The sequence below is a fragment of the Bombina bombina genome, chromosome 10, assembly GCF_027579735.1.
Source record: "Bombina bombina isolate aBomBom1 chromosome 10, aBomBom1.pri, whole genome shotgun sequence".
NCBI classification, from domain to species: domain Eukaryota; kingdom Metazoa; phylum Chordata; class Amphibia; order Anura; family Bombinatoridae; genus Bombina; species Bombina bombina.
The window spans coordinates 186,287,963-186,305,137 of NC_069508.1; the positions used below are offsets into that span (position 1 = coordinate 186,287,963).

General features: G+C 39.4%; 1 protein-coding gene across 5 annotated transcripts in view; it reads right to left on the bottom strand.

Moving 5' to 3' along the window:
• ST3GAL3 (ST3 beta-galactoside alpha-2,3-sialyltransferase 3) overlaps positions 1-17,175 on the bottom strand; it is an 864,582-nt gene that overhangs the window by 397,523 nt on the left and 449,884 nt on the right. For 3 of the 5 annotated variants that reach the window (XM_053693588.1, XM_053693589.1, XM_053693590.1), the window contains one exon: positions 13,007-13,129. The exons of the other annotated variants lie outside the window; for them this stretch is intronic. In XM_053693588.1, coding sequence (XP_053549563.1) covers positions 13,007-13,129 — 123 coding nt within the window. The remainder of the gene's footprint in view (positions 1-13,006; positions 13,130-17,175) is intronic. 5 annotated transcript variants of the gene reach the window in all.

Below are 17,175 nucleotides of genomic sequence, written 5' to 3' on the forward strand. Positions count from 1 at the left end.
TTATTTTAGGTAGGTAGTTTTTAAATAGTTAATAACTATTTAATAACTATTCTACCTAGTTAAAATAAATACAAACTTGCCTTTAAAATAAAAATAAACCCTAAGCTAGGTACAATGTAACTATTAGTTATATTTTAGCTAGCTTATGGTTTATTTTACAGGTAAGTATTTAGTTTTAAATAGGAATAATTTAGTTAATTATAGTAATTTTATTTAGATTTATTTAAATTATATTTAAGTTAGGGGGGTTAGGGTTAGACTTTAGTATAGAGGCGACGACGTTGGGGGCGGCAGATTAGGGGTTAATAAATGTAGGTAGGTGTCGGCGATGTTAGGGACGGCAGATTAGGGGTTAATAATATTTAACTAATGTTTGCGAGGCGGGAGTGTGGCGGTTTAGGGGTTAATATATTTATTATAGTGGAGGCGATGTGGTTCGGCAGATTAGGGGTTAAAAATTTTATTTTAGTGTTTGCGATGTGGGAGGGCCTCGGTTTAGGGGTTAACAGGTAGTTTATGGGTGTTAGTGTACTTTTTAGCACTTTAGTTAAGAGTTTTATGCTACAGCGTTGTAGTGTAAAACTCTTAACTACTGACTTTAAAATGCTGTACCAGTCTTGACAGGAGAGGGTCTACCGCTCACTTTTTGGCAGACTCGTAATACCGGCGCTATGCAAGTCCCATTGAAAAAAGAGGATACGCAATATATGTAAGTGGATTTGCGGTATTTCCAAGTCTGGCCAAAAAAGTGAGCGGTACACCTGTACCTTCAAGACTCGTAATACCAGCGGGCATTAAAAAGCAGTGTTGGGACCGGCCAACGCTGCTTTTTAAGCCTAACGCAAAACTCGTAATCTAAGTGTTTGTTTTTAAAAATGTTGGTGGTAAAATTAACCCCCTTTTCACATGTGCACAAGCATACACAAAGACCAAGATTACAAGTGGTGCACTAAAATTAGCACACAAGTTAATATTACTAGTCCATGGTGAAATAGATTTACCAGAGAAAGTTTGGCGCAGCCGACATCGCTCTAGCGCACCCATTAATTTCAATACATATCACGACTATCGCTGATATAACTTTTATAATGAAAAAAATGTTTTAATAGGGTTAAAAAGGGATATGGTATATAGCAAGGAGCTTCACTGGAAAGGGCTCCAAAGATAAACACATTATTAATACATTATTATTATATTATTTGATGTTTTACTTTGTGAATTTAATGTATATTTGAAAATATACACTCATTTCAAATCTGATGACACGTCCAAAAAAAGCTGGGAAAGGGGCAATTTAGGACTAATAGCGATGTGACAAGTTGAAATAAGAAGGTGATGGGGAAACAGGTGAGGCAATCGTGTAATCATAGTATATAAGGAGTCTCCAAAAAATCTCTAGTCCTTCAAGAGCAAGGATAGGTCGAAGCTCGGCAATCTGCCAACAGATGCGTCAGCAAATAATCCAACACTTTGAGAACAACATTCCCAAAAGACAATTCGGTAGGATTTGGGGCATTTCACCTTCTACAGTGCACAACATAATTAAAAGATTCAAGGAATCAGGTCAAATCTCGGTGCATAAAGGGCAAGGCCGAAAACCACTTCTGAATGTGTGTGATCTCCGATCCCTCAGATGTCACTGTCTCAAAAACTATCATGAGTCTGTAATGGGTATCCTGACAGGGACTCAGTAATACTTTGGTAAACCTTTGTCAGTCAACACCATTCGCCGCTGCATCCACAGGTGTAAGTTAAGGCTTTACTATGCGAAGCAGAAGACGTATATATTCACTGTACAGAGACGCTGCAGACTTCTCTGGGCTCTGTCTCATCTGAGATGGACAGTAGCACAGTGGAATTGTGTTTTGTGGTCTGACGAGTCAACATTTCAAATGGTTTTTGGAAAAAATATCAGTCGTGTTCTCCGGGCCAAAGAGGAAAAGGACCATCCAAGCTGTTATCAGCGTGAGGTCCAAAAGCCAGCGTCTGTCATGGTATGGGGGCGTGTTAATGCCCATGGCATGGGTAACTTGCACATCTGTGAGGGCACCATCCAGACTTCATCTTTTCCAGGGAAAGCCCTGCATTCTCCAGCAGGACAATGCCAAACCACGTTCTGCCCAGATTACAAGTGCATGGTTACATAAGCAGAGAGTGTGGATGCTAGCATGGCATGCCTGCAGTCCTGACATGTCTTGAATTGTGAATGTGTGGTGCATTATGAAGTGCAAAGTATGGCAACAAAGGACCGTACATTTGCACAGCTGAAGACATGCATAATGGAGGAATGGGTGAAAAGTCTGATTGCTAAACTTAAAGGGACACTGAACCCAAAAAAATTTCTTTCGTGATTCAGATAGAGCATGCAATTTTAAGCAACTTTCTAATTTACTCCTATTATCAAATTTCTTCGTTCTCTTGCCATCTTTATTTGAAAAAGAAGGCAAGCTTTTTTTATTGGTTCAGACCTCTGGACAGCACTTTTTTATTGGTGGATGAATTTATCCACCAATCAGCAAGAACAACCCAGGTTGTTCACAAAAAATGGACCGGCATTCAAACTTACATTCTTGCATTCCAAATAAAGATACCAAGAGAATAAAGAAAATTTGATAATAGGAGTAAATTAGAAAGTTGCTTAAAACTTCATGCTCTATCTGAATCACAAAAGAAAAATTTTGGGTTCAGTGTCCCTTTAACCAACTGTTGTCTTCAGTGCCCAAACACTTAATAAGTTTTATTAAAAGAAAAGGTGATGTTACACATTGATAAACAGTCGACTCTCACAACTTTTTTGGAGTGTGTTGTAGTCATCAGAAATGTGTACATTTTCAAAAATACATTAAATTCACAAAATCAAACAGAAAATAATGTGTTAATAATGTGTTTTCAATATAGTTCAGGGTGAATTGAATTTTCAAAAGACTCTCTTTTTTTTTTTGCAATTTCCAAACTGCCCCAACTTTTTTTGTAATCGGGGTTATATATATATAAAATACACATAGAGAGAAGCGCACTCTCAGGAACGAACAACTAGCTCAAAACTTGTTAGCCTGTTCTATGGTGATTTACCACCTGGGTAAAGCCTCTTTTTAAACCAGTAATGCTTTTCACAGAGTATAAAGTTCCTGTAGTATATCAGTCTGATCCTGCCTATTAAGGTCAGTCCAGCATTAGAATATATATATATATATATATATATATATATATATATATATATATACACATACATATACATACACAGTATCCCACAAAAGTGAGTACAACCCTCACATTTTTGTAAATATTTTATTATATCTTTTCATGTGACAACACTGAAGAAATGACACTTTGCTACAATGTAAAGTAGTGAGTGTACAGCCTGTATAACAGTGTAAATTTGTTGTCCCCTCAAAATAACAACACACAGCCATTAATGTCTAAACCATTGGCAAAAAAAGTGAGTACACCTTTAAGTGTAAATCTTTACATTTGGGCCCAATTAGCCATTTTCCCTCCCCAGTGTCATATGACTCTTTAGTGTTACAAGGTCTCAGGTGTGATTTTGGAGCAGGTGTGTTAAATTTGGTGTTATCGCTCTCACACTCTCTCATACTGGTCACTGGAAGTTTAGCATGGCACGTCATGGCAAAGAACTCTCTGAGGATCTGAAAAAAAGAATTGTTGCTCTACATAAAGATGGCCTAGGCTATAAGAAGATTGCCAAGACCCTGAAACTGAGCTGTAGCATGGTGGGCAAGACCATACAGCTGTTTCACAGGACAGGTTCCACTCAGAACAGGCCTCGCCATGGTCGACCAAAGAAGTTAAGTGCACGTGCTCAGCATCATATCCAGAGGTTGTCTTTGGGAAATAGACTTATGAGTGCTGCCAGCATTGCTGCAGAGGTTGAAGGGGTGCGGATCAGCCTGTCAGTGCGCAGACCATATGCCGCACACTGCATTAAATTGGTCTGCATGGCTGTCGTCCCAGAAGGAAGCCTCTTCTAAAGATGATGCACAAGAAAACCCGCAAACAGTTCGCTGAAGACAAGCAGACTAAGGACATGGATTACTGGAACCACAGCCAAGATAAACTTATTTGGTTCAGATGGTGTCAAGTGTGTGTGGCGACAACCAGGTGATGAGTACAAAGACAAGTGTGTCTTGCCTATAGTCAAGCATAGTGGTGGGAGTGTCATGGTCTGGGCTTGCATGAGTGCTCCCGGCAATGGGGAGCTACAGTTCATTGAGGGAACCATGAATGCCAACATGTACTGTGACATACTGAAGCAGAGCATGATCCCCTCCCTTCGGAGACTGGACCGCAGGGCAGTATTCTAACATGATAAAGACCCCAAACACACCTCCAAGAAGACCACTGTTTTGCTAAAGAAGCTGAGGGTAAAGTTGATGAACTGGCCAAGCATGTCTCCAGACCTTAACCATATTGAGCATCTGTGGGGCATCCTTAAACAGAAGGCGGGGGAGTGCAAGGTCTCTAACATCCACCAGCTCTGGGGGAGTAGAAGAGGACTCCAGTGGCAACCTGTGAAGCTCTGGTGAACTCCATGCCCAAGAGGGTTAAGGCAGTGCTGGAAAATAATGGTAGCCACACAAAATATTGACACTGTGGGCCCAATTTAGACATTTACACTTAGGGGTGTACTTACTTTTGTTGTCAACGGTTTAGACATTATTGACTGTGTGTTGAGTTATTTTGAGGGGACAACAAATTTACACTGTTATACAGGCTGTACACTAACTACTTTACATTGTAGCAAAGTGTCATTTCTTCAGTGTTGTCACATGAAAAGATATAATAAAATATTTACAAAACATGTAAGGGGTGTACTCACTTTTGTGGGATAATATATATAATATATATATATATATATATATATATATATATATATATATATATATATATATATATATATATATATATATAGTATATGTGTATGTACACATCTTTATATGTGTATGTATTTGTTTATATGTGTAAATATGTATTTGGACACATACATACATATAAATATATATATATATATATATATATATATATACACACATACTTTTGAGGCCTTCCCTATCAAATATCTTGACATATGCAATATCATTTTTAATAAATTTTAATGTTTTAATATTTTTTAATAGAAATACTTCAAATTCCTATGTTCTTGAATTAGAAGAAAATGTTCTTTTTGTTTTTAAATATATATTTCTTTATATATCTTTATGTATCTGTACATACAATATACAGTATATCTATATATCTACAGTGCCCTCCACTAATATTGGCACCCTTGATAAATATGAGCATAGAAGGTTGTGAAAAATTGCCTTTATTGTTTAACCTTTTGATCTTTTGTTAAAAAAAATACACAAATATTCTCTGCTCTCATAGATATCAAATGATTGCAAACACAACACAGGATTATCCAAAAATAAAAATATTTGTTAAATATATGTGTGGCACAATTATTGGCACCCCTATGAATTCATATGATAAAAAACATAATTTATGCTTACCTGATAAATTTATTTCTCTTGTAGTGTATCCAGTCCACGGATCATCCATTACTTGTGGGATATTCTCCTTCCCAACAGGAAGTTGCAAGAGCATCACCCACAGCAGAGCTGCTATATAGCTCCTCCCCTAACTGTCATATCCAGTCATTCGACTGAAAACAAACAGAGAAAGGAGAAACCATAGGGTGCAGTGGTGACTGTAGTTTAATTAAAATGTAGACATGCCTTAAAAGGACAGGGCGGGCCGTGGACTGGATACACCACAAGAGAAATAAATTTATCAGGTAAGCATAAATTATGTTTTCTCTTGTAAGGTGTATCCAGTCCACGGATCATCCATTACTTGTGGGATACCAATACCAAAGCTAAAGTACACGGATGATGGGAGGGACAAGGCAGGATTAAGCGGAAGGAACCACTGCCCGAAGAACCTTTCTCCCAAAAACAGCCTCCGAAGAAGCAAAAGTATCAAATTTGTAAAATTTTGAAAAAGTGTGAAGCGAAGACCAAGTCGCAGCCTTGCAAATCTGTTCAACAGAGGCCTCATTTTTGAAGGCCCAGGTGGAAGCCACAGTTCTAGTAGAATGAGCTGTAATCCCTTCAGGGAGCTGCTGTCCAGCAGTCTCATAGGCTAGGCGTATTGCGCTCCGAAGCCAAAAGGACAGAGAGGTTGCCAAAGCTTTTTGACCTCTCCTCTGTCCAGAGTCAACGACAAACAGGGAAGATGTTTGACGAAAATCCTTAGTAGCTTGTAAGTAAAACTTCAAGGCACGGACTACGTCCAGATTATGTAAAAGACGTTCCTTCTTTGAAGAAGGATTAGGACACAATGATGGAACAACAATCTCTTGATTGATATTCTTGTTAGAAACCACCTTAGGTAAAAACCCAGGTTTGGTACACAGAACTACCTTATCTGCATGAAAAATCAGATAAGGAGAATCACATTGTAAGGCAGATAGCTCAGAGACTCTACGAGCCGAGGAAATAGCCATCAAAAACAGAACTTTCCGAGATAAAAGTTTAATATCAATGGAATGAAGGGGTTCAAACGGAACTCCTTGAAGAACCTTAAGAACCAAGTTTAAGCTCCACGGAGGAGCAACAGTTTTAAACACAGGCTTAATTCTAACCAAAGCCTGGCAAAATGCCTGAACGTCTGGAACCTCTGCCAGACGCTTGTGCAAAAGAATAGACGGAGCAGAAATCTGTCCCTTTAAGGAACTAGCTGATAATCCTTTGTCCAAGCCCTCTTGGAGAAAAGACAATATTCTAGGAATCCTAACCTTACTCCATGAGTAATTCTTGGATTCACACCAATAAGGATATTTACTCCATATCTTGTGGTAGATTTTCCTGGTAACAGGCTTTCGTGCCTGTATTAAGGTATCAATGACTGACTCGGAGAAGCCACGCTCTGATAGAATCAAGCGTTCAATCTCCATGCAGTCAGTCTCAGAGAAATTAGATTTGGATGATTGAAAGGACCTTGTATCAGAAGGTCCTGTCTTAGAGGCAGAGTCCATGGTGGAAAGGATGACATGTCCACTAGGTCTGCATACCAAGTCCTGCGTGGCCACGCAGGTGCTATCAGAATCACTGATGCTCTTTCCTGTTTGATTTTGGCAATCAGTCGAGGGAGCAGAGGAAACGGTGGAAACACATAAGCCAGGTTGAAGAACCAAGGCGCTGCTAGAGCATCTATCAGCGTCGCTTCTGGGTCCCTGGACCTGGATCCGTAACAAGGGAGCTTGGCGTTCTGGCGAGACGCCATGAGATCCAACTCTGGTTTGCCCCAACGATGAATTAATTGAGCAAACACCTCCGGATGGAGTTCCCACTCCCCCGGATGGAAAGTCTGACGACTTAGAAAATCCGCCTCCCAGTTCTCCACGCCTGGGATATGGATTGCTGACAGGTGGCAAGAGTGGCACTCTGCCCAGCGAATTATTTTTGAGACTTCTAACATCGCTAGGGAACTCCTGGTTCCCCCTTGATGGTTGATGTAAGCCACAGTTGTGATGTTGTCCGACTGAAATCTGATGAACCTCAGTGTTGCTAACTGAGGCCAAGCCAGAAGAGCATTGAATATCGCTCTTAACTCCAGAATATTTATTGGAAGGAGTTTCTCCTCCTGAGTCCACAATCCCTGTGCCTTCAGGGAGTTCCAGACTGCACCCCAACCTAGAAGGCTGGCATCTGTTGTTACAATTGTCCAATCTGGCCTGCGAAAGGTCATACCCTTGGACAGGTGGACCCGAGACAACCACCAGAGAAGAGAATCTCTGGTCTCTTGATCCAGATTTAGCAGAGGGGACAAATCTGTGTAATCCCCATTCCACTGACTCAGCATGCATAATTGCAGCGGTCTGAGATGTAGGCGCGCAAACGGCACTATGTCCATTGCCGCTACCATTAAGCCGATTACCTCTATACACTGAGCCACCGAAGGGCGCGGAATGGAGTGAAGAACACGGCAAGCATTTAGAAGTTTTGATAACCTGGACTCCGTCAGGTAAATTTTCATTTCTACAGAATCTATAAGAGTCCCTAAGAAGGAGACTCTTGTGAGTGGGGATAGAGAACTCTTTTCCTCGTTCACTTTCCACCCGTGCGACCTCAGAAATGCCAGAACTATCTCTGTATGAGACTTGGCAACTTGAAAGTTTGATGCCTATATCAGGATGTCGTCTAGATACGGAGCTACCGCTATGCCTCGCGGTCTTAGAACCGCCAGAAGTGAGCCCAGAACCTTTGTAAAGATTCTCGGGGCTGTAGCAACCCGAAGGGAAGAGCTACAAATTGGTAATGCCTGTCTAGAAAGGCAAACCTTAGAAACCGATGATGGTCTTTGTGAATCGGTATGTGAAGGTAGGCATCCTTTAGGTCCACTGTGGTCATGTACTGACCCTCTTGGATCATGGGCTCTGAGGAATTTGTTTAAGATCTTTAGATCCAAAATTGGTCTGAAGGTTCCCTCTTTTTTGGGACCAACAAACAGATTTGAATAAAAACCCTGTCCTTGTTCCGTCCGCGGAACTGGATGAATCACTCCCATAATTAGGAGGTCTTGCACACAGCGTAAGAATGCCTCTTTCTTTATCTGATTTGCAGATAGCCTTGAAAGATGAAATCTCCCTTGTGGAGGGGAAGCTTTGAAGTCCAGAAGATATCCCTGAGATATGATCTTGAACATCTCTTGCCCATGCCTGGGCGAAGAGAGAAAGTCTGCCCCCTACTAGATCCGTTGCCGGATAGGGGGCCGTTCCTTCATGCTGTCTTAGAGGCAGCAGCAGGCTTTCTGGCCTGCTTGCCTTTGTTCCAGGACTGGTTAGGTTTCCAGGCCTGCTTAGATTGAGCAAAAGTTCCCTCTTGCTTTGAAGCGGAGGAAGTTGATGCTGCACCTGCCTTGAAATTTCAAAAGGCACGAAAATTAGACTGTTTGGCCTTTGCTTTGGCCCTGTCCTGAGGAAGGGTTTGACCCTTACCTCCAGTAATGTCAGCAATAATTTCCTTCAAACCAGGCCCGAATAAGGTCTGCCCCTTGAAAGGAATGTTGAGTAATTTAGACTTCGAAGTCACGTCAGCTGACCAGGATTTAAGCCATAGCGCCCTATGCGCCTGGATGGCGAATCCGGAATTCTTAGCCGTTAGTTTAGTCAAATGAACAATGGCATCAGAAACAAATGAGTTAGCTAGCTTAAGTGTTCTAAGCTTGTCAATAATTTCAGTCAATGGAGCTGTATGGATGGCCTCTTCCAGGGCCTCAAACCAGAATGCCGCCGCGGCCGTGACAGGCGCTATGCATGCAAGGGGCTGTAAAATAAAACCTTGTTGAATAAACATTTTCTTAAGGTAACCCTCCAATTTTTTATCCATTGGATCTGAAAAAGCACAACTGTCCTCAACCGGGATAGTGGTATGCTTTGCTAAAGTAGAAACTGCTCCCTCCACCTTAGGGACCGTCTGCCATAAGTCCCGTGTAGTGGCGTCTATTGGAAACATTTTTCTAAATATAGGAGGTGGGGAAAAAGGCACACCCGGTCTATTCCACTCCTTGCTAATAATTTCTGTAAGCCTTTTAGGTATAGGAAAAACATCAGTACACACCGGCACCGCATACTATTTATCCAGCCTACACAATTTCTCTGGTACTGCAACCGTGTTAGTAATTCAGAGCAGCTAATACCTCCCCAAGCAATACACGGAGATTCTCAAGCTTAAATTTAAAATTAGAAATCTCTGAATCAGGTTTCCCCGAATCAGAGACGTCACCCACAGACTGAAGCTCTCCGTCCTCATGATCTGCAAATTGTGACGCAGTATCAGACATGGCCCTTACAGCATCTGCGCGCTCTGTATTTCTCCTAACCCCAGAGCAATCACGCTTGCCTCTTAATTCAGGCAACCTGGATAATACCTCTGACAGGGTATTATTCATGATTGCAGCCATGTCCTGCAAGGTAATCGCTATGGGCGTCCCTGATGCAATTGGCGCCATATTAGAGTGCATCCCCTGAGCGGGAGGCGAAGGGTCTGACACGTGGGGAGAGTTAGTCGGCATAACTTCCCCCTCGCCAGAATCTTCTGGTGATATTTCTTTTATAGTTAAAGACTGATCTTTACTGTTTAAGGTGAAATCAATACATTTAGTACACATTCTCCTATGGGGCTCCACCATGGCTTTCAAACATAATGAACAAGTTGTTTCCTCTGTGTCAGACATGTTTAAACAGACTAGCAATGAGACTAGCAAGCTTGGAAAACACTTTAAACAAGTTTACAAGCACTATAAAATACGTTACTGCACCTTTAAGAAACACAAATTTTTGCCAAAATTTGAAATAACAGTGAAAAAAGGCAGTTACACTAACAAAATTTTTACAGTGTATGTAACAAGTTTGCAGAGCATTGCACCCACTTGCAAATGGATGATTAACCCCTTAATACCAAACACAGAATAATAACTGACAAAAACTGTTTTGTTTTGTTTTTGTTTGTTTTTTTTTAAAATAGTCACAACAACTGCCACAGCTCTACTGTGGCTTGTTACCTCCCTCAAAAACGACTTTGAAGCCTTTTGAGCCCTCCAGAGATATCCTGGATCATGCAGGAAGAAGCTGGATGTCTGTGTCTGTAATTTTTGCTGCACAAAAAAAACCCTCCCACTCATATTACAACAGTGGAAAGTCAGGAAACTGTTACTAGGCAGAATTCAAGCCAGCCATGTGGAAAAAAACTAGGCCCCAATAAGTTTTATCACCAAACATATATAAAAACGATTAAACATGCCAGCAAACGTTTTATATTACATTTTTATAAGAGTATGTATCTCTATTAATAAGCCTGATACCAGTAGCTCTCACTGCATTTAAGGCTTTACTTACATTAGTTCAGTATCAGCAGCATTTTCTAGCAAATTCCATCCCTAGAAATATATTAACTGCACCTACCTTATTGCAGGAAAACCTGCACACCATTCCCTCTCTGAAGTTACCTCACTCCTCAGAATATGTGAGAACAGCCATGGATCTTAGTTACTTCTGCTAAGATCATAGAAAATGCAGGCAGATTCTTCTTCTAAATACTGCCTGAGATAAACAGTACACTCCGGTACCATTTTTCCATCTTGGTTGAGGCTTGCAAGAGAATGACTGGATATGACAGTTAGGGGAGGAGCTATATAGCAGCTCTGCTGTGGGTGATCCTCTTGCAACTTCCTGTTGGGAAGGAGAATATCCCACAAGTAATGGATGATCCGTGGACTGGATACACTTAACAAGAGAAATATATTTGAAGTATATTTCCATTGATATTTTACATTTTGTAGTACACCTGGGTGACTAGGAACAGGAAATTGTTCAACCATGACTTCCTGTTTCACAGGGGTTTAAATATGAGGTAATACATAGGCCACATTCCCTTAGTCATTCATCACAATGGTTAAGGCCAAGAAATATAGCTGTGATGTGCAGAAAAAGATTGTTTAGCTTCACATAATGGGAAGAGGCTATAAGAAAATAGCAAAAGCATTAAAAATGCTCATTTCTACCATCAAGGCAATAATTAAGAAGTTAACTGGAAATGTTATGAATCAACCTGGAAGAGGATGTGTGTCTATATTGCCTCAGGAAAAGTACCTCATGCCCACGGTTGGATATGGTGGTGGCTCTTTAAAGTTTTGGGGCAGTTTTTCTGCCAGAGGACCTGGACATTTTGTTAGAATACAAGGCATCATGGACTCAAATAGCAATAGATTTTAAAAGAACACCTGGCTGCCTCTGACAGAAAGCTTAAAAAGGGCCATGGTTAGATCTTCCAACAGGACAATGATCCAAAACATACATCAAAACAAAAATGGTTTACTGACCACAAAGACAATGTCCTACCATGACCATCCCAGTCCCCCGACTTGAACCCCATAGAAAACCTGTGAACTGAAGAGGAGAGTCCACCAGCATCAACCTCGAAATTTGAAGCATCTGGAGAGATTCTGTATAGAGAAATGGTCTTATTTCCCGTGCCATATATTCTCCAACATCTTCAGGCATTATAGGAGAATACTTAGAGCTGTTATCTTTGCAAAGGGAGGTAGCACAAAGTATTGACTAAAAGGGTGCCAATAATTCTGTCACACATATTATTTAACAAAGATTTATTTATTTTTTATAAACCTGTGTTGTGTTTGCAATTATTTGATATCCATAAGAGCATTTTTGTGTATTTTTTAACAAAAGATCAAAATGTATAAACAATAAAGACGATTTTTACAGCATATTTACCATGGGAGCCAATATTAGTTGCAGGCACTGTGTGTGTGTATGTGTGTGTGTATATATATATATATATATATATATATATATTATTTTTCTTTGTAAATAAAATGTATATTTTCTTCTAAGTGAAGAACATAGGAATGTGAAGTTGATCTAGCTCAGCTTTGAGAGATAAAATGAAAAGGCTTTCTTTAGTGTGCCCCATTGAAGTCTATGGAGAGAGGAAGTTAGGGCGGTTGTAATACCTGAAGTCCAACTTGCAATACCAGTGCTAACCTGGGAGTACTAAAGTTTTACCTTGAGCTCAGTGAGCGCTCATGAGAAATAAATAAATGTATCGCTCCACTTGTAATCTAAGCCATAGAGTTTGTGTTGCATGGAAGATATAAGGTATAATATGGCGGTGTCGAATCTGAGATAATGTTATTTAAAAAAAGAAATATGTAAAAAAAGAAAAGATATGATTATAACCAATGAAACAAAAGAACATTAGTTAGGATCTAACAAATTAGAGCACTTTACTCTTCCGTTAGTGGCCATTTAAGATAACTGCTGTATACATGATACAGGCACACAAGAGCAGTCTCATTAACTGATCCATAAGACAAACAATAAAGCAATGTATCTGTTACTAGTTGGACATGGTAGAACATAAGTTGTGGGTATGTGCAGATTTGTAATTATACTTAAATAATATCTCAAACCTCAAATACCACCTACTTAGAAGTGATGATGCTGGTACGACACCCGGCACTTTAGGTTCTTTCTGGATTCTTTCAGCAGCAATATGCGATGGGACAGCTGAGGGTAGGGCCAGGATCCCCGATTTTCTTTCTCTCCGTCCTGTTCAAGAAGGAAATCTTTCCTTCAGTAATGCAAATGCTAATAGGGTAGCGTTAGAAAGCAAGCAAAGACAGGGCGTCTGCATAGCCTCAGACAGGAGTGTGCACACAGAACTTGCGCATAGTAAGCTCAGCCCTTTAGTAAAACAGCAGTACTGAAACACAAATTTATCTCACATCCAAGCAGGTATTAAAGCCAAAGCTATCAAAACATTCTACCTAGGTTAGTGTTTGGTTAAGAAACAAAAGCGATCCCATTTTAGAGACACCCTGATGGCCACCAAATCAACTGAAATCTAGTATCAGAAGGTTCCATATGGGAGAACACTTACACAGTATATATTTCAAGAGGGACATTAAACACTAAAACTGTATTTTAATGGTTTTTCACTAATTTCCCTGTCCCCTAGGACCTAAAAACCTCTGCAAACCAACCACAAATCTGTCAATATGAATATGGTATGGATGTCAACTGTTGTTACTGTGTGGTACTTAATTATGTTGTAATTTTAATTAAAACAAAACTGTGATGATTCTTAAGGATGGGGAGCTAAATTAATTTACGCATTTTATTTCTATATAATAATTTTCTTTTTTGTTTAGAATTACTTTATTGGTTACAATATATATTTGGTATTTTTAACATATACAATGTAAAATTTTCTTGTGATAATAAATGCTATTATTTTAAATTAGAAATAGGCAAAAATAAAAATGGCAGATTTCTGTTGATTTAAAACAAAATCCAAGGTTTTGCTTTACCAATTTTGATATATACTAAAAAAACATTTATATATACAGTATAACTTTATTATATATTTTGTCCATGAAAATTGTAAATTTTCCAATCCTGAAAACAGCCTAGCACTGTCAGGTAACTCTCCCTAATTTGCAGTTTATCTTATCTTTTTTGCTGCAACAAATATGTTCATATATTGAAAGACTGCAGGAAAATGTGGCAATTACAAATCATTTACTGCCCTTTTAACTGTAGTGCGCAGCACTCTGCTATTCACAATGTCACAAGGATGCTTTTGTGTAGTGAAAGTCTTGGGTGCTATACAAGTTAAGGTTAGGTTATTGTTAACCCCTTGAGTGCCTTTGTACATCACTGTATATTAAATAATACACTTTTTTTGTTTTGTATAATCTTTTATATGTGGGTTCTTTTTTTTGTTTGTTTTATTGATATCTAAGTGATACATTACTAAAGTATTTTGTAAATGCTTTCTTGCATATTTCTCTGCATATTTTCCCGAAACCAGGACTGAGTGCTGCTGTTTTTTCTTAGACAACATCCTGCCTGTAGAGGTTTTTATTTTCTATTGTGAGACAGCTGTATGATTTCCACAGGATGCTCCATTTCCGAATGGGTTTATTTGAGGACATTACAATTCATCTAAGTTTCTATTTCTGTTTTTCAACAAGGCTCTACTGAAGTCCCCCTGAACATTCAATTTTTATCATTTTTTTTAAATTGGCATTTTTAAAGGAGGGTTAAATTGACATAACATTTATTGTACATCCAAGCACATGGGCATCTGCAAGAATCTTTCAAGGAAATAGGGCAAAAAGAATAAAATACCTCAACCATAGTAATATCAGTGGCAACAGATAAAGCAGAAAAGAGATTTTATTGTAAATATGTGCTACATCATTTTAAAATGGTGGTTTATTGGCATGAAGAGTCACTGAAATGGGGACTTATATTTCAATATAAGGAGTAAAATTCCAGGGGGAGGTGCATTTGCCTCACTTCTGCAGAAACTTATGAGAGCAAATCAACATTCTAATATTTGAGGATTAGTATGTTCTGGACAACCAGTTAATTTTATACATAGTGTGCAGGATATCCAGCAATAAGTTTGTGGCAGAAATATCACCAGGAACTCTGGGTACACTCAGTTGTTGTTCTAAGGGGGAGCACTGGGGGCTCCAATGCACTCAACTCATTACTGCTGCCCCTTAACCTCAAAGGAACACCAACACATGTGGGACTATGACTGGTTAGGAGGTATGGCCGCTTCCTTGATGGCTGCCCTGTTTTAAGGGACTGACCAAGACACACCCTGTGATCCACTTGGTCATGCTTATGGACCACCAGTAGCCTTGCGCCTCTACCATAACCTCACCACTCCCAAATGCAGCCCAGCCCAGTAGTTGCCCACAAACTCTTAACCTTCCACGTCCCAGAAATCATCCAGCAGATGCTGGAAGGCAAAGGCGTAACTAGAAACGACAGGGCCCAGGTGCAAGAATCTAAGAAGGGCCCCCCCACCCCCACCCCAAAAAAAGTGAATTTGATACATATCATTTTTTTTTTTTTTACATTTAACACAGAAATTTTTTTGAATCAGATTACATGTCTGCAAAAGGAGATACCCTGTGCCCACAGTCTGTGAGATGGTCTGACCCCCTATTACTGTATATATTGACACTGTTTAACCCACCAGTACTGTATATAGTGAGTCAGTGACACAGTCTGTAATCTGCCGGTGAGATGGCTGGCCTGACCCTACTCGCCCCAGTACTTTATAAAGTGACCACAGTAGTCTGTGACATAGTCCAGCCCCCCATACTATATATAGTGGTAGTGTATAGTGCAACTGTTTACCCCCCGCCCGCCATGCTGTAGTAACAAGGTCTGTAATTTACTGGTTCCACAAACATACAAACACACACATAAATGAATAAATACACACACAGTCACATACATACATACACACACACATAAACACCAATGGGTAAAACAGAAAGACTAACCCCTGTAGTCAGACACACAAGTGAAACATCATGTCACACTCACATGATATCAGTTCAGGCAGTGGCTGGTCAACATTTTTTTATTTTTTTATGCTGGGTCACCACCCTTGGGTGCCCAGTCGCAATTGCGCCCTCTGCATCCCCTGTAGTTTTGCCCATGCTGGGAGGTATGGGACAAGTAAAGGGTAAAAGATGATGTCTTCAACCAGTATCTCCTGTACCAGTGATAGTTAGCTTTGTGGTCAACTTTTCTTGCCAACAAAATGTTATGATATTGACCCCTGTTAGTAGGTTGTTTTTTGGTACAGGGTCTAACGACAGAAGCATTAATCTGTCACTGTTGTGGATGAGAAATTAGATGGTTGTTTGCTGGTTGTGAATCAGTGTGTAGAGGTACAAGTGCATAGAGGGTGTATAAGGAAGGCTAATAGGTGTGTCTGGAGGTGTACGTCTGTGACAATGTGTAGGCAAAACCATTTATGGATATTTGAGTATATTTGAGTCAGTATGTGTGAGTAGTCTCTAATTCTGTAAGTACATGTGCACATGTTTGCACACACATATGAATATGGATCTTTTGTATTATATATTTTGAGAAGTAAAAAAAAAGGTACTTGCCTATATTAGAAAGGTGATAACTGCATTCACAGGACATTGTTTAAGTTTGTTTAAGATTTCAAGAGAGTTAACATAGCCCCCTATTCTCAGCACATGCCATCCTTTACAGATAGGAAAATAATTTATACACACACACACACACACTATATATATATATATATATATATATATATATATATATATATATATATATATATATATATATATATATATATATATATATATATATATATATATATATATATATATATATATATATATATATATATGCATACAGTATAAATAATTGGGTGTTTGGATCAGCAATTTAATTTTTATCTATAAAATAACTGAAGGACACAGTAATATTTCAGTAGTGAAATTAGGTTTATTGGATTAACAGAAAATGTGCAATATGCATCAAAATGAAATTAGACAAGTGCATACATTTGGGCACCCCAACAGAAATATTGCATCAATATTTAGTAGAGCCTCCATTAGCAGAAATAACAGCCTCTAGACACTTCCTATAGCCTGTAATGAGTGTCTGGATTCTGGATGAAGGTATTTTGGACCATTCCTCCTTGCAAAACATCTCCAGTTCAGTTAGGTTTGATGGTTGCCGAGCATTGAAAGCCCGCTTTAAATCCCCCCCACAGATTTTCATAGATATTAAAGTCTGGGGAC